The sequence below is a fragment of the Bombus flavifrons genome, chromosome 1, assembly GCF_040668555.2.
Source record: "Bombus flavifrons isolate JBK064 chromosome 1, iyBomFlav1_principal, whole genome shotgun sequence".
NCBI classification, from domain to species: domain Eukaryota; kingdom Metazoa; phylum Arthropoda; class Insecta; order Hymenoptera; family Apidae; genus Bombus; species Bombus flavifrons.
Genome location: NC_138442.1, coordinates 7,890,658 through 7,908,741, shown reverse-complemented (window position 1 = coordinate 7,908,741; position 18,084 = coordinate 7,890,658). Strand labels below are relative to the sequence as shown.

General features: G+C 45.8%; 1 protein-coding gene across 12 annotated transcripts in view; it reads right to left on the bottom strand.

Annotated features, from left to right (window-relative positions):
* The window catches only part of shaker (potassium voltage-gated channel protein Shaker), a 182,191-nt gene that overhangs the window by 114,610 nt on the left and 49,497 nt on the right, over positions 1 to 18,084 (bottom strand). For 2 of the 12 annotated variants that reach the window (XM_069115234.1, XM_069115229.1), the window contains exon 1: positions 15,882 to 16,962. The exons of 1 other annotated variant lie outside the window; for it this stretch is intronic. In XM_069115234.1, the coding sequence (XP_068971335.1) occupies positions 15,882 to 15,964 (83 nt within the window). In that variant the 5' untranslated portion in view covers positions 15,965 to 16,962. Of the gene's footprint in view, positions 1 to 1,502; positions 1,661 to 8,012; positions 11,474 to 11,881; positions 12,975 to 15,881; positions 16,963 to 18,084 lie in introns of those variants that run through there. 9 more of the 12 variants (XM_069115173.1, XM_069115189.1, XM_069115163.1 and 6 more) reach the window with 9 other exon arrangements.

Here is an 18,084-nt window from a genome sequence, read left to right as displayed (position 1 = left end):
GCGATTCATAGTTTTCCGATGCAATAAAATTCCAGCTTTGCGCAAACTGAAAATAGTGAGCGTCTAATAGAGCGTACAAGGCAAGGGGAAGATAAAGTCGGACAGCGCGCAGCATTAAATTGTCACCGCTTTTTGCGTCGAGGCAACTGATTACGATGGTTGCCCTGTCCACCCGGAAGTATCACCAACGAGAACATTAATCTCTCGATCCACATCGTCATCTTCTGCGGCTCATTCGAATTTTCCCAGTAGTTGCTGTTTGGTAAGACATCGCGTAAAAGTTTTTCGTGCAAACAGCATCTTGCCTCAGAGCCTAGATTAAGAGAGGAATCCTTAGAAACACACCGCCAAATGTACTTCTTCGCCGGAATAAATGCAAACTGTAATTAACCTGTTTACCTACAGTCGCTACTTAACCCTTTGCGATTTGATTTACTTCGATACGATCTGGCCGGACAAATAACTTGCTCGTACTACTTTCTGTTTCGTCGTTCACGCTAATATTATACATATTAATAATATGACCGCGTACCTCGAGTCTCCCATTGTTAACCGCGGTCCAACAATACGTTATTGTCCTTGCCCAGCCAATAACCGTGACACGTGCCATTACGAGGAAAGTAGTTACGGTCGTTCGTGTCAGACGCAAGACCAACGAGATTACAGCGATATTTGGTGGCGGCCGGTGACTGAAAGTAGTTACGCCCGGTTATGGTCAGACCATGCGCGCAGTAACATTCCCTCATCCAAGTACAATGCGAAACAAGAGGCAACGGTTCGCAGATTTTTACAGCGTCGTGCTGTTTACGACGAAAGGAAGGTTAATAAGAGGGAAAGCTAATTAACCCAAGGAATAAACAATAATAAAGGCGCGTAACTAGCGAGCAAATTCGAGTGAAATCGAAAGTAGTCAGACCGCAAAAGGTTAATCTACTCGAATGACGAGACGCTAATCCGGTGCAACCCATTTCGAGAAATAAGTACATTTGCCCGCGGATCGTAACTGGACGACGGTCACACGGGACCGCGTCGACTTACGTTCTCGGTTTTAAATCGTACGAAATTCGATCGTCGCTCGCCAATGCTCGCCGCTTAATAAAGAAAAACGTCTGGTGTCGTTTCATTTGATTACGACAGCACGAACGAGAAAATCCAATTTCAATGTCCAATATTTCCATTTCGATTATCGGCTACCATCTAATCTGCATTTTCGTCTGCGTTTTCGTGCAGAGTTGGATCCAGCGGCTTTCTCTTTCCACGTCGGAGCATTCGCTTTAAGACTCTGCACTTTCGCTAATGCTTCGCTAATGATCTCGATTTCGATCAATTTACGATCGAAAATACATAGGTCAAGGACTCTTAGCAATCGAAATACGTCGCGGAAAAAGAAAAAATAGAGTCATAGGAACAGAGCTGGTTGATGTTACATGTAACTAACTCTCGACGATGTGGAATTCTAGCCGATATTAGCTGGTGTGTAAAACTACAAGAACGATACTTACAAGTGTAATGTGCTGGCGATGATAACTGTTACAACCAGAGAATATGGTATGCAGAAGGAACAAATTCCGAGAGATCGTAGAACGATGTTGGTAAATATGAACAAAACCACAGAGTGTAAAACAAGGAGTCCCAGACCCATATCACACTAGCAACACATCGTAGCTAGTCTCAGAGAAATCCGCGACCACAAAAATCCGCTGTTATGCTCGGAGCTCGCAATCTGTTAAGCACATTTCTGTTTCTTTCTTTTCTTTTTTTTTCTTCTTCTTCTTCTTCTTCCTTCGTTAAGAATAAAAATCGCCGATCGAGATTAAAGATTCATACAGTCGGAATGGCAATGATTTTTAATTCGAAAATGCCAGACTTGATTCCCGGGCAAAATGACTCGAAAGATTATTCGAGTGTACGATCGCTTGATTCGATTTAACAGTTCGACGAATCTGTTCGAATTAAAAGTTAACACTAAGTGAAGCGCGAATATCGTTGCAAACGCACGCCTGTTCCACGAATCTTCCGCGTCCTGTCAGTTTCTCTCTACGTACGATAATATTGCGTTGGCAACTAAGTGATTGCGGGTTTTGTCAATACCACCTAATGACAAAATCCGCCAACCCAATAATTCTATTTTCCCGCATAATTTTCTGCCCATTTTCATTGCGCCATAACTTTACCGTGTGCGACGAGGATCAAAATTTCGTCCGATGTGAATATATTTTTCGAGAATACTTTCGCAAAAATGCGTTCACTCGCCGCTTACGGTACGCCAAGTCAGGCAAAATCAGTCGGGCAGGGATGGAAACGAAATATCACGGCCGCGGGCGGATTCTTTTCATATTTAAACTAATAAACTTGCCATGAAGAGAGAGTGCGTAATTTCTGAAGCGCGGCGAGCTCCGATGCATAAACGCGCGTCACGAACGCGATCGTGAAATTCGCGAAAAACTCATCGTACACGCGAACAGAGACTGATGTTCACCAACGACGGTCTGAAGCCGTGCATACGACTAATCGCTAACTATCGTGCCAGCATTGGCTCGAGATAGCGTTAGCCTGTTCAATGCTACGTCGCTGCATCTTCAGTGACGTAACAATACTACTGACGATTGATTACATATTCCTTATGCGTGCAGCATAGATCCGAACGCGGTTAATTACAATAATAGAGAACACATTTGTTCAAGTAAAATAGATCAAACGATAATTTTTTCCATAAATGTGATAAACATTAGATGTAACAACGAACTAAACCGAGATGATGAATTTGGAGAAAATGTGGTACAGTATCAAGTGACACGTGTTGTACGACGATCGAAGACAAACATAGATCAATGAGAATTCGTTCTTCGTAAATATAGGACGATCTTTTGTTGCAGTTGTTGGCTGGAAATGGTGAAAGAAAGAAGGGGCGACTGTAGGAAAGAATGACGAGCCTGGCCTGAAGGCAATAGTTTACAACACAAACGCTTAAAAGGCTTCAGAAAGCTTGTAACCACTGAGAAGAAATACCACGAGTGAATGAAGGATCGTGTTAAAAAAATGAGCTTGTGGAAACGTGTTAGGTAACGCTAAATTAGATCTCGCCTTGACTCGAAATTAGCACCAATTACGATGGGCCACGGGACGCCAGGAATGCGCTATAAATGCAGAAAAATGGCCGAATGAATCTCACAATCTCACCATTTTAGATAATCTTCTGCCACATTTGTAAAGCCAAGGCATACAAAACACACGAGTTTCAATATTCTTCGTCAACTACTCGGCTTTTAAAGAAGGACCAAAGACGATTGAACGTTTTCAAGTCGCATAATGACAGTATGTCCTTCACATACACTCAGCTCTGATACTTCTCCTGATGAATATATTTCGATCATCTTGCTATCGCTAACGATAGAACCGAATGTATTTGAACGACACAATCCAGATCTTACCATCAATTGATACATTTCGTAAATGATATCACCGATGCTCGATTCAACGTAATTAACACTTTACCGACCGATACCGATTAATCGGTTTTTGTAACCGACGCTTACCTACAGATAACCTATTAATCGGCTTTTTGTCGCCGACAATCTTTCTCATTATTTGAGCATTAATTTGTTATTTAGTACTAAGGTACCTTGCTCAGTTGCGTTGCTTTATAAGCTTCTACAGTTTTATACCAATTTGAAAAACGTACCGTTCGCGATGAACAAAAAGAATGGTATTGGAGAGTTTAAACCAAAACAGAGCCGGCGCCAGAGAAAATCTGCGCCTGAGATTCCGGTCGGACGTGCGTATGCTGTTGAATCGCTAGCAGTCGGTAAATTGTTAAAAACGACTGTAACTCGAGTCGATCTCTAAGCGTTTCACAGAACTTTGCACGTGCGTGCTAAGAGAAATATTTCACTTGCCGCGCTATTAATCGTACGCTTGCTTCGTCTTACGATATATCATCCGGTATTCCTTCCTTGCTAATTCTTTCTTCGAAAGAATTAGTTATCGAACGTCCGAAGCAAACGAAAAGGCGAGGAAATAAACGACGACCGAGAGAGACTCGATGTTCTTCGATATCGGAAGCATTCGCTGCTTCAACGAACCGAGGATTTTCTTCCCGCTATCACTGTCCTTCTTCTATCATTTCCTTCTTTTCGCTAGATCCCGGCCGTTCGAGAGCGGCGCTGTAAATTAAATCTCCAGCACAAGCAGCAAATTAAATCTCCAACGCGAGCTACATACCTTTCTACTTTATCGTTACGGAACAGAAGTCGGCCACCCATCGAACCGACTGCCGTGAATCGCGGGCGACAATACGGCTGACTATAATCGGTAGAGTACGGTTGTTCCACTTCACGCGATGTGTATTATTAATCCCGGGAACGTTTAACTCGTCATCTGTCGCTCACGCGACTCAGCGCTCTCCCTCGTCCCTGCGAACGTCGCGCTGTCTCTAACGTTTTTCGAGAAACTCGTCGCTTCGCTCTCGGCAAAACGAACTAATAAATTTTCGGATAGAACATTACAAAACGTATAGCAAAATTGTATCTGGTATTAAGCTTGTTCGGTTTCATTTCGCCACACATTTGGCGAAACATTCGCGATTTCGCGAAATATCTGTATTTGCAGAAACACGTGGGTGGAAGTTGAAAGGCTATTAAAGAGAGAAGAATAGCTCATTCATATTTATCGATCAAGCTGCCCTTACTTCCAATTACCAAACTCTGTAACTGACTGAGAATGCTCGATCGATCGGCCGATTCGAGACTCTCCATTGCGACCAACCGTATCCTATTCTTGTTTAGCGCCACCGTATACGAATAAAGAGCAAGAAGAAGTGGTACACTAGAGATACGACATGCGATATTTAATTGTAGTTGGAAATTCTAGTAGCAAAAATTGTTTGCGATTTTATAACGGGTGTCGAGATCGAGCGATATATATCAACACGATAGAAATTCGCAAAGAATTTTCAACGATGCACAAGTACGCGTGTACTGTCGATAAAAAAGCGATAGGTATTTATTGAAATATTTTCAACAACGGTACACGGATTCAAACGTTAAGAGGATTCTCGTGACGTTCGATGCAAATACACGTAGAAAATCGAATGATCCAACTTATAGAAAATTCCAGGCCAACTCTTTTCACCGAACCAAGCATACTCGATCACACGATTCGCTGATTAAAAGTTTGCCACGAACGTCACAACAATGGGCGAGTTGTTACAAGGGAAAAAGTATTAATTGTCCATGAGAATATTAACAACGTCTGCCGTGTAGAATTTATAATTCGTAGGCGACATTTGTGACGGGTAGGTGGACGCTTCAGTCGTCATACCGTGCCTACCCTGTTTCAACCCCCATTCTCATGTCTATCCCCATCTGAGTCGACCATCTCCTGTGACAGTTTTCACGCGTAAATTCACACTCGTCCCTCATTTCAAAATCATCCATCTTGAAGCACACGTGCACATTTGATATAAAAAAAACAACGCATGCAACGGTTCGTGGCAGCGAACGATTAAACATGTACGACCTGGTCGGAGCAACGAACGCAACGAAAAAAATAAAAGAGAAGGTGACATTTTGACGACACGATACTCCAAACGCTTTAAACATAGGGTGAAACATTCCATTGCGCACTGAGAGAGAAACCTAAAAATATATTAGTTTCCTTTTATTCTTTTTTTTTTCATTTTTCTCGTGTAACGCAACATACAAAGTTGTTGTGTCTCGTTTCGAAATTTATACGAATCGTGTGAAAAATCGTGCACAGACAACGACGATCTCTCACAGGATCAGGAAAAAACCGTAGGAAGTAACCGTGTTTGCTGGGAAAACTCGTTTTCGTGAAAAATGATGTAAAGCGTAGTTCTTCGTGAAATCGAATTGCACAGGCGGTGTGAAAATTTTGAACGTCGCTTTCCTCCAGAGTAGCAAGCTTCAAGCAACAGAATTTTACAGCCAATTTTTCGTTAGCGTCGCATCGTTTAACGCCGAAGATCGGCTCATGATTTTTCCCACGCCTTTAAACGAATCGTGTGACGTTATCCGTAGTCGAACGTCTCGACTCTTCGATCCTACGATGGAACGAGTGAAATTACCATCGTGCCGATTTATTTGATTGCATGGAAGTACGATCAAGGGAGAATCTGCAGATCGCGGTGGTTGGAACGGGAGTGGCAAGGTTTCTCTCAGTACACGAGGCTTTAGAACGATGGAAAGGAGGGCGGTTCCGGGACGTTTCGATTCCGATTTCCTGCATTTCCTCGCACATTTCTCGAGAGCAAGTGAATTTCTTTCAGGTCGGCATATCGAACAAAGCATTTCAGATATATTCGCGGCGAGAAACGAGAAGAGGACAGAGACGCGTCATCTCTCCAACGGTCCTCGCCGATAATCGAGTAGTGCGTGAAAGCTTTATCGTCCAAGGTGCAAGACTCTTCATTCCATTTCATTCCATTCCATTGCATCGCATTCCAAGCTTCGAAAGCATCGGGACATTGACGAGACCTGATATTATGCTGGTCGCGTATATTTTTGTTATATATATATTTTCTCTTTTTATTTATTCTTTTATTTTTCCTTTACAATAATCGTATAATCTATGCGATCTATCGTGGCGACTCGTTGACGACGCATTCGTTCGTCCGATCGAACGACAGGAACGTCGACTGAGGATGCAACGCATCGATTTAGCCGCGTTGCGTTACATGCAGCATAGGCCACGCAGCCTTTCGTCTTATCGTGTTACTTTTTCGTTCGTTCGTTTTATAATTTTTTTTTTTATTTTTTATTTATTTTCAGCGCATTCGTTCGTGACGGGGGTACAACCAGTAAGCGATCCAACATCGAACATCGCAAGCTTGTGTGTGTTTTAATGCCTCGTGCTGACAGATATATGTCGGGAGATGTCGGGGAGGTCTGTGTCCGGCGCCCAAGGTCACGGTGTGGAACATACAAAGCCTCTGTGAACATTGTGCATTCGCTGTCAGTGGAAGCTGTGTGAAAGGCTGGAACGCTGTGTTCCGGAAGGAAATCAGGGATCAAGGTTACGCTGGGATCATGCTTCGTCCAAGTTCCTCGTGTTTTCCGCTTGGCGCCCTCGAGATCGCGTCGCGCCGTACAAATTTCCAACTACCAACGCTATCTCTCGCTAAATTTCAACCGGACGAAAAGAACAGTCAGCTACGCTGAACAATGCCGCTACTGTCAGCCAATCGATAACGAATCTATAATGTGCAGCGGAAATAACGTCGGGGAAATTTGTGAGTCATTGTCTTTACGTATCGGGCCACGACATTTTCCTCGAAACGAAATAATTATATCTGTTACACGTACTTCCAGTAAGCTGTTATTTTCACTGGACGTTTACCGGATATGTTGAGATTCTCGAGAGCGGGAAATCAAGAAGCCATCACGCGGATTCGAATCTCTTATCCGATCTCGGCACGAGCAGATACGTCTAAATTATTCAAGATGAACCGGTTCTAGAATAGAATGGCAAACACGTTCGGAGACGGTAGACGGCGGTCAACGACCAGGACCGGCCGGTGTCCAACAGAACCGCAATTTGGTCGCGGAGACACGAGGATTCCAGGATTTTTGCAGCACCGGGTTATAAGGCAGAACATGAAAATAAGGTACGGGTGAGTTAAAGACATACGGAACGAGTTACGCAGCTTGCACGGCTTGGATCGTCTTCGTTAAAAGCAGAAAGATCATCCTTTGACGAGCTCTAACCTTTTTACGATTTCGTTCTAAACGATATGGTCCGAGCGTCGAACGTTCTTCGCGAAGCTTTCATTTTTTGTCTATTCGATCAGGGAAACGAGCCACGTTAAAGCTGCCACTTGGTTCGAACGTTATCGTCTATCCTCTAGAGACCGAAGATACTGGAAGCCGTGGCAAGAACCGTTCTCGTTCCATACACAGAGACAAGGTATATAAACTGTATAAACGGCAAGGTGAACACGTAGCTCCGCTCGAACGGAGAAAATAGAAGAAAGGCAATATGCGAGAGAAACTCACCGTTTCGTCGTTTTAACGCGACGATAACGGCGATAGTCTGTGGCGTTTACGTCGTTGGGGTCGAAGCCCCTTCGATGCTTGGGTGGTGAGGACATGGTCGCAGCAGCCTTGGTACCGTTCGAGATCGCGTCCGGCTTGGCGCTAGTATTGTTGTTGCCAATGGAGGTGCAGTTGTTGGCGGTGATGTGCAGCGAGGCGAGTGGCGGCGGCGAAGGCGGCAGCTGGGCGGGGACCAGGTGGCCGGATGCTGAGATCGCGCGTTCCGAACTCGAAGCCGAAGTCGGGTGATATGGACAGGCCGGTGGTGGTGGTGCTGGCTCGCCGATTACGAGGGTCCGATCCCCGTGACCGACGTCGCTCTTTGGCACCGCGTTCAGCTCGTGCCTGCTAACCCTACCGGCTCCCGGCCCACCCATTCAAATCCTCGATTATCGCCCGTTCACTCCACCTCTCTCGCTCTGCCTCCGTGGCTGCTCCTGCCGCGAGCTCCTCTCGCACACACGGCCACGCTTTGTTCCGATTTTCTCTCTCTCTCTCTCTGTATTTTTCTCTCCTTCGCTTCTTTTCTTTCTTCTTCTTCTTCTCGTTTGCAGTTCTTGATCTGGAGAATCGTTCGTCTATCGTCTTCTCGGCCCTTCGATATCCTACTTTTTCCGATTCCTCTGCTTCCTTCGAACGATACGCTCCTGGTCCAGTCGCCGTCCGATGTCCTGCAGACGCGGCACATTCGATAAGGACGAAGATAACTCGGTTGTCTTAGCTCCTCCCGACCTCGTGCACGCACGCCACCGATCCCTCGGTTAACCTTCCGCCTATCGACACAGCTCCGCCACTGGCGAGCCGCCCATTCGCGACAGACTCACGCACGTGCAACCCCATTCGCGACTCACACTTACGCGACGAGTGTCTTTCGTCAAGCAACGGAAAGCGTCCGACGAAAACGTGCCAGCGCACGGTAAACGAAGCAGAAAGCGAGCGAAGGGGGATAATTGGCGACAGGACGAAGATGAGTAACACGATGAAGAAACAGGAGAATAGAGGCGGGAAGAGGCTGGAAGCCGTGACAACGCGTGTACAATAGCGTACACAGCAACGTCCAAACACGGTCTTCCTTCCGTTCCGCGATCACGCCGACTCACTTCGCGCACCACATCACACGAATCTCTCGCCCTGTACGACTCGTGCTTTCGCTGAATACCACCCGGTGGCAGCACCGGTGCGCGAGCCGCGAGAAATTGGCAGAATCACGGGGAGGAGGAAGGTCGGAAGGTGGCAAGGCCACCGTGTGCTCCCGATACCGATCGGATCCCGCTAACCGATACGCCGAGCTGGAAGGCGGCCATCGAGCGTATCCGATCGAGCGACCCTTCGACACGGCGCGACCTCGCGCCCCGAACCAATCTCCGGTGTGGCGTGCTACGCTTCACTTGGGAAACGCCAACGGAATTCTAATAGGCATTCCGACCAATGCTCGGCTGTGTTCGCGCCCTCGCGAATCCCTGGATCCGTGCCAACTTTCCCCCATTAGTCTGGCTATCGACGACATTCCCTAATTTGTAACGAAAGGGTGGAACGTTCGAAAAGTAGAGCGAAACTTCGCAACTTCTTAAACGATTACGTTTAAGCGGTTTCGCGCCTTTTCCTTTCCCTTACTCGGCTGGTCGCGAAACGCGACCTAAACAGTTGATCGTTAAACGCGAGAAAGAGTGAGCACGAGGCGGAGGACTACTCGAACCAGAACATCCATTTACATTCAATCTCACGCAGTCACACGTCCGACCAATTAACCCGCTATCCACGCCCTCCTCACCGCCAAACCAAAATAGATATAGTTGCAGGGAGTGCCGCGAGGCGGCAGCACCGAAAACATCCCACGAGACAGATGCATCGGGAGATAAGCGAGGAATTTCGAGTTGAAAAAATTCGAAAGCGCGGAGAAAAGGGGAAGAATACACACGACCGAGCCAGACGAGGAGAAGAGTCGCGTTTGGCATGGTGCAACGCGGCGAGCAGAACCAGTCGGTGGTTACACCACGTGCTCGACCTACCGTGTCGATCGAGCTGGCGACCATCCAGCCTCGCACGAACTCACTCGCGACGGTTACAAACGTCTCCCTTCGTGTGTATGTCACCGCGAGACCGATGATCCAACCATCTCGGACATTTGCCTTCACGGAGATCGTTCATCCCCGCGTCGATCAGACAAGTCGTGCGACGTATCCGAGTTCGTTATTGTTTCGATTCGCCCAATCCTTTCCACTCGAGTGCACGGGACACCGTTGTCGCGCCTTCGCCTCGACATTGTCAGCGTTCGTTCACCTCGCGAGATGTCGCGAAATTTCTTTCCACACAATCGGTTGTAGATTACTGGTGCGTGCTTTTCTTTGCTGAAGCGACTACGAAGCCGAGTTCCTCACGATGGGAACGCACATCCCGATCGTCAATCACTCGCGTCAGTCGTGCACCTCCCTCCCGCCCAAACTCATTTTTCCGAACGGTGAGTCAAACCTCCGAAAGATGGCGACGGCGTAGCACGCCACGAGCGCCCACCCGGTCAATACTAGAAAACGAAGAAAGGATCCAGAGGTTTGGCGGCACGCTAACCTCAATTCCAACAGCGCGCCACTGCCGCAATTCTTTATTGCCGCGTTCTTGCTCCCGATCCAGGGAACCTGTAGATCGATACGCCAAGCCCGTGGCCTTGAGCGCGGTAAACTTTTTAAACCATCTTTACGCGTTTACAAGATTCGTCATCGCGTCGCTTTACATTCGCAACTAAGGAAACTGTCGAAATCGATCTCTCGCTTTCAGTCGTTTTTCAAAATCGGACGGCGTAGTCTTCTCCGTTCGTAGCGACCCGTTTTTCTAATTTAATCGCGATAATGCACGGATACGGAACGGTGTCGGATTATTTTCGGATATCGAACGAAAGAGAGGGTCTGTCACGAAGCCATCGGCACTTGCACGTTTAAATCTCATACGGTACGGTTCGATGGTTGCTAATGACAAGCGTGATCCGATCACCAATTTCACCCGCACTAATCGCGCGTGCATTCAAACGGCAGTCTTCTGTTCGAGCATTTTGACGGGAGAAAAAATAGAAAAAGGGGAAGAATAAAGAGAAATGAAGCGGGGCGTTAACGTGCTGTTTAATTGGAGGACGAAACGCGTCGAGAACCAGTCGCGTATCGATCCGCGATCGCGCTAATTCGATTCCAGAGGTCGCGTAATAAAAAATAGTTTTCTACTCTTCGTTACTTTTGCCACGAACATAGCAACCCACTTCGAAATCGGTTCCCTTCCAACTATAGACACACTTGCGACTTGCAGAACAAAACTTTTGAATTGTCCCTCATTTGCCACATTGTCTACCCTAATCGAATTCTTAAACTCGTAGCACATAGCGCACCTGCGAGTTTCGCTCGGTCAAAGCGCCGATCCACCGTTTTTCAATTAATTTCGATTCCCCTGCAATACCAGACCCGATGCGAATCATTCGGCGAAAACTAACGAGGAAACCATCCCATCGCGCTAGAAATTAAGAACTGTACCGGAGACTGGTATTTCCAGTGTCTCCAAGAAGATACAAAATTCCAAGAAATTTCGCAGATTCCGAAGGGAATAATTTTCGAAACTTTGTCCTACATTCAGTTTCTACACGGAGATTGAAAATTAACGGCACATTTTAAGAAGAAGATCCGAAGCAATCGACGACTGTTTCTAAGAAACTCCGCACTCTCCTGTTCAAAGATCTCGAGCGAAGCAGAGCGGATTCAAAATTACGCGCAATCTCACACTCGTACCGCCGTGTCACCGAGCTAATTCTCGCGAAACTCGAGTCTTCTCTTTGCAGACGATCGTCTACCCACCCGTCGTCCCGTGACGGAGAAATCGGCGTTGAAAGTGAGATTCGTGGCTATCATCCACGAAGATGAGAAGCAGAGTAGAATTGCCGAGAAGACGAAGACGAGTTTGCAGACCGATTCTGTCGTAGATCGGGTTTGCGTGGTCGAGCGGTGTGTATGTTCGAGAGGAAGCTGTCGTCAGGATTCGGCCAATGAGTGACGCGAATGGTAGCACGGCGTCGGTATAACTGACTCTCTCTCCTGACCCAGCGTACACGACCTGGCTTGTGGCAAGCAAGCAAGTAGCAGGCGTATCCGTGGTTGGTCAGCCGGTAGACCGTTTGCTAGCGATGGACTTGATCCGATTACCGACTTTTCCCTGTCGCGATCGATTCGGTCGCGGGGCCAACCCCTCCGTTCACGATTCAAATACGCCTGAATATTCTTTTGACGTATGCTGATACATATGAAATATCCCGGTAGGAAGAGATCGTTTCCATAAACTATGGCTTATCCTCTAACCTAAAACTTTTCTCTCTTTTTCTTTTTTTTTATCTTACGATCCATTTTATTGGCGGCATAAAGTCACTGATATACGTACATCGCTTTATTGGTATAAATTCTCCCTAAGCTCGAATAGTAATTTAATTCATTTGGTTGGTACCAACGATATTCTATGAAATTTTTCTACCATCGAAAATTAAATTCGATTCGAGTTATTATGACGAAGGCAACTTCGCTTCTATGATACTTGGACCCATCGCTGCAACCCGCTTGACACGTCTGTCGACTTGCGTGCGTTCCATACCATGGGCTCTCGCAATAGCACACGCCGTTCCTTGCAGGATCGGTATCATTAAGAATTTGCTTTCGTCGCTTGTGCCGATGTCGCGTGTTACTCTCGTATCCAGGAAATTAGGTCGGTTGTTCCAAACAGGGGCAACATCGATTCCCGAACAAGGTCGCCAGGAATGCTCTCAAGCAACTCGTTTGAATTACTGCCGTTTCGTTTTCCCATTTCCAGCTAGTTCTTCCGCTTCACAGAATCACGTGACGAAATCGAACCTGTGGACGCCACTCTCGAGTGCTGGCGAATTCACATTATTTTTACGATTATCAAGAAAGGACGCTCTTCGATAGCCTGATTTTTTTTCGAGGAACAATTTTTAAAATGCAAATCCGGGGACACAATCTACCGTAGACAGCAGAGAACTGACGTAACAATGTTCAAACAACGATTCTTCTAAAAAGGTCAATTAGGGATTTGTTTGTCAAGGCTGTGCAGAGGATCCAGCAGCAAGCGTTCCCGCTATTTTCTTTTCACTTGGAGCAATGTTAAAAAATCTGGGCCGCTGGGTAGCGCACACCGTTGGATTTGAAGCAAAACGGCAAAGGCTCGTACAGAGAGCGAACAACACGCTATAGGCCATCGTCGCCACGTAACAGAAAGTTTACCCTGGGGGCGGTGGTTTGTGGAACGGTCGCCTGCAGGGCGTCGTGACGCTCCGTAACCGTATACCGCATGTCGCCGACCCCCACGTTCACCTGTTTAACGCGCCGTGCCCCAGTAGTCGAGTTTACCGGACATGCACACGTTCTGCGCGTCGATGCTGATTCAGCCGGCGATTAAAAGATTCCGATTAAAAGACGCATGCCACCTCCAACCTACCCGCGAATATGTCTCTACTCGCAATATATCCCTCGTTTACCGACATATCGTTTTTGCTTCTTCGATCGCCACTATACTCCACGATAGCGTTTAAGAAGATATTCGTTTCGTTCTATTTGCGTCGAGTTCACCATACGTTGGCGTGTAATTCCTCCCCGACTATAAACGTGGAAATAGCTCGGCTTCATACGTTCCAATTTCACTGGTCGCAGTGGCGTTTACGGTTTCATAATCGTCAATGGAGGCGAGTGAACAAAAAGCAAAATGTTGGCCGACCTCGTGCCATGTGGAACACGTGCTAACAAGGTGACACGAAACGGTTGACAAATCGTACACAGTTTCGCGTACGACGACCTATTGGACGGGTTGCTAGTCGGCCCACAAGCCGTTTCAGTTCTATAGCTTAGTCGCGTTTCTAATGTACAAACATGCCGTTTGGTATTCAAGATCGCCTATCGAAACGTATTACTACAAAGGAACTTGTTCGAATAACCAGTTACCGACAGTAAGCAATGAAAATATATCTTTGGTTCGATTATTCTGACAGATTGTGCATTCAATTTCCGAAGGTTATCGCGCGATTGTTAAATGATTCTTTTTACGGGAAAGTCGGGTAGTTTAAGCTGACGTACGCTGATTAAAGCAACGCGCCTTGAACGATTGTCGAAGATATTTTCATAGCAGCGATTAATATAATAAGCAGCAAAAGGGTAAATATGTACGTGACATGCGTAAGGAGAATAAATGCACGAGTGTGTTCGTTCCAACGGTGCACGAGGGGGGAAATATGCGATTACTTGCAGGCGATTCTCGACCTGGGTCAATAGTGCACAGTTCAGTTGCCCCTTTTTTTCCTTAAACGGCATTCATCAAATTGGCCGCGACTTTGTTCGAACCGACCGGGATAATGTAGAAACCGTGAAATCGCATGCGGCAGTGCGTTAGTTCGACCGCTAAGACAATAAGAAGAATAGCGAAGGAACGACGAACGCAAGGAAAATATGCTCAACTGAAAGGCTGCAAGCATTTCGCGTTATTCTTGGAACGAAGTTAGCAGATTTCAACGAAACGCAGCGCCGCGATAGAGGCAAATAACATTGTTTGCGAATGTCAAAGCCTACCTCGTAGCCCGTAAAACTGTTTTACGGCCGAAGGATATATATCCGTAGGTCGAATCGCGTGGAGTAGTCTAAAAGAACTGCATAGCGATTATGTTAACGGTCACCGTGACGCCGAGGTGTCTGACGCAGGTAATTTTACGAAACGATCTACACGAAAGCAACGATGTACTCGAGCTTGTCCACTAGAGCTGTCAGAACGCGAAAGTTGTTTGCCAAATTCTCGGTAAAGCGCATAGAAACTCTCGAACGGTTGGCGTTCAATTCGAATACGCCTTGTTCATCTTGAAGGGCGAGCCTCCTCGCCGCTCGTGTACACTTGTACACAGCCTGAACCGACCGCAAACTATCCAATCAATTTCAGCCTGTATGCAAGTTGAACAACCTATATAGCGGTTGTCACGGTGTATCCGGCATACTCGGATCTACGGCCTGTGCGATTCTATCGTTTCGATTGCCGAGAGGCGATATATGCACACAGTTGAACAAAACGTTGCAGCTTGTTTGCCAATCCGAGCGTACGTTTTTCTATGATCCTTTGTATCGACGTATACATCGATTCTTGCAAACGAGATGACGCAACGGTCTCATTTTTTAAGTAAAAATTAGAGTAAGTTATTAACGAGCCGATCATTAAAAGTCGGTCGATTCTATTTTTTCTTTGAAATTTATAATGAAAAACAAGTATCGCCAAGTATCGTCCAAATGCTTGGTGAATGAACACGTTGCAATTGTTATCTGGCACCTGCATTAGTGTCGACAAGGTCGGGCGCGTCCTTTATCGGTTTCCTAGAGTTTGCGTTAGATGGCAGCAGCTTCCCAAGAATAATATTCGTCGTACCACTTATCTTCCCTGACAATCTATATTTACCCAAACTTTAAAGTATTCTGATAATGAAAATGTAAGTGGGAGGAAACAAGTGTCCTTGAATTCTCTGCTTACGGTACAAAAGATATTTGAATAATATTAGCTAGTACCATTTCATTGAACAGCGGAAAGGGTTCTTGTATAAATCAAGGTTCGAATCTTTACTAAAATCTCTTCGCTTTTCGAAAGCCATCAATATCTGTCTTGTAATGAATAAACGTTTAAATGATATTTTAGCGTATCTTTGCTTCTACGAAATCAAAGATATTGGCAAACTCGACCGATTGACAATTCGCGCGATTATTCTCAAACTCTTAGGAAGCGTTATCGCAAAGTGTACACTTTGTTGAAACAAAAGCCGATCATTACCTTTTCTTATTCTCCGAAGATATCCGTCGATGTCGCGGTAACATCCTCATGCCGATGAAAGCGCCCCTCATGCCAGCATGCATCGTGATTAATCATTTAGTTACACACACCGGAAATTCAACGAAATTTGCACAATTCAACGAGCAAAGAGCGCTAGTAAGATGGAAAAAAATAAGCCTTCGTAGATCTGTGTCGTCGCAAAGACATTTCACAGACAAAGCGGCCTGGAACGCCATGAAATATTCTCGGACAATTCGCTGAAAGAATAGAAACGCGACTCGTGAAACACATCTCTACTTCATGTACTCGTTACTTGCCGAAAACGACCCTTTAAGACCGACCGAGCGAGAAATCGAGAAACCAGCCTTATGATTTCCAAGGGTCAAACTTTCAATATGATTTACCGTCGATCTCTTCACCATACGATTGTCATCAATGACTCACTAATCCTTCACTCTTTGACCATACGACTTCCGACACCAAGTTCTTTTCTTTTATTCACAAGTATACACTTTGTAGACTACAGTCAGTGTATTCTGTATATCCAATTTTCAACGATGACAAATTTCGAGTAGACTTTCTTTCCATTCCGATTGTTGCGCATTGCCGATCGGGTTTCCTTCGCCGCTTGCTTATTTTTCCATCCTGTCTTTATATATCTCGCTTTCGATTCGTAGTCGGCGACACTACTGCACGCGTCAACGAAACACAGGACCTTTCATTTTCAATCGAGCAAAGCCGAGTTCGAAAGGCGATGCTCGCGGCAGGAACCATTAGGGTCCAGTGAAACGAAGAAATCGTTCGACACTGGATGATAGTTTGAACGACACATCGTTCAAAGTCGTCCGTTGCTTTCGGCTGCAACTATACGTTGAAAGGAGGGGAAAGAGCAACAGAGTCTCGAAAATATCGCGTGCCCGGTCGTGGGAAATCGCACAGTTCAAAATGTAGATTTCGGTGAAAGTAAAGTGCTTCCCTTCGTGTTAAAACGATATCCACGTACTTAATTTACGAGGGAGAGACAAACGGAAAACGAATAACGATCGAAACTGAATAACGATCGAAACTGAATAACGATTTTTCTTAGTCGATGACACGATACTGGACGAATATTATGCGAAATAACGCTTCGATTGTTTCGCATTGCCGTGACCCCTCCGATGCACTCGTTTCCGCGCAATAGTTTTATTATTTTAAGCATAGTTACCAATGCAGGTAACGAACTCGCCGTGCATTCGTATCAGCAACAACCATCGCTTTATGTTAATTAACAGATAAGCAACACGATTTAATGGAACGTTGTTTCCAAACGGTCTGCTGCATATTTATGCACGTACGTATATATGGAAATATTTACCAAACGAATAAATATTTGACCGAGTTGATCATTTACGTTTAATAATCCTCGCAATTTCGAACAAATCGTTCGTGACGTAAAACTCACGGGACCGTTGAGACACGAACCGTTGGCAAAATATTGATGAAATGTTTTCACCAATTCGAACGTCAGTCATCTGCGCTCTATTATCATTTGCCTAATAATTTACGAAATATTATTGGCACGTTTGCTTTCCTACATTCTCAAGTACCGCCAAGTTACAGTGTAAACTATATAGGCTGCAGGTTATACGGCGGTTAAGATTTTAATGGCCAGATAACAATCTTAATGGACTCTGCTAATCTTCCGCGAGAGGAACAGAGGAGTTTAACGTCCCAGGTGTCTACGTAGTAGAGGTCGCGGCGACGGCCTATAAATTACAGTGCCTGCATATACTATGCGCATATACGTAGGTTCGGCCGCCTGGCGGAGCGATCGGAAGCAGCCTGAACGAGCAAGTGCTTTCTTGAAAATGAACGAATCGTCGCATGTAGCGATTTAACGGGACGAATGAAAAATTTTTCTGACTCGGTTTCTGCTCCGATAGATGATTAAACGATGATTAAAATTGCTCCTCTGTATAAAACCTCTGCGCGATCTTCTCAAAGACGATAGCTTTGCCAATTTCTTCCCAATTTCTGTATTATTCGTGCAGAGGTTTGAATCGGCGGAAGAAAAAAGGTTGGCGATTCCTTAAAAAGCCGCAGTTCCGAATTAACGGAGAACGAATGAACGTTGAAAGACAGTCGCGTCTATTTCCAGACACTCGCAGGTGTGGTGGCTCATCGAGATTTTTCGTGCGACTTCTATCGTGAGAAGTAGGGG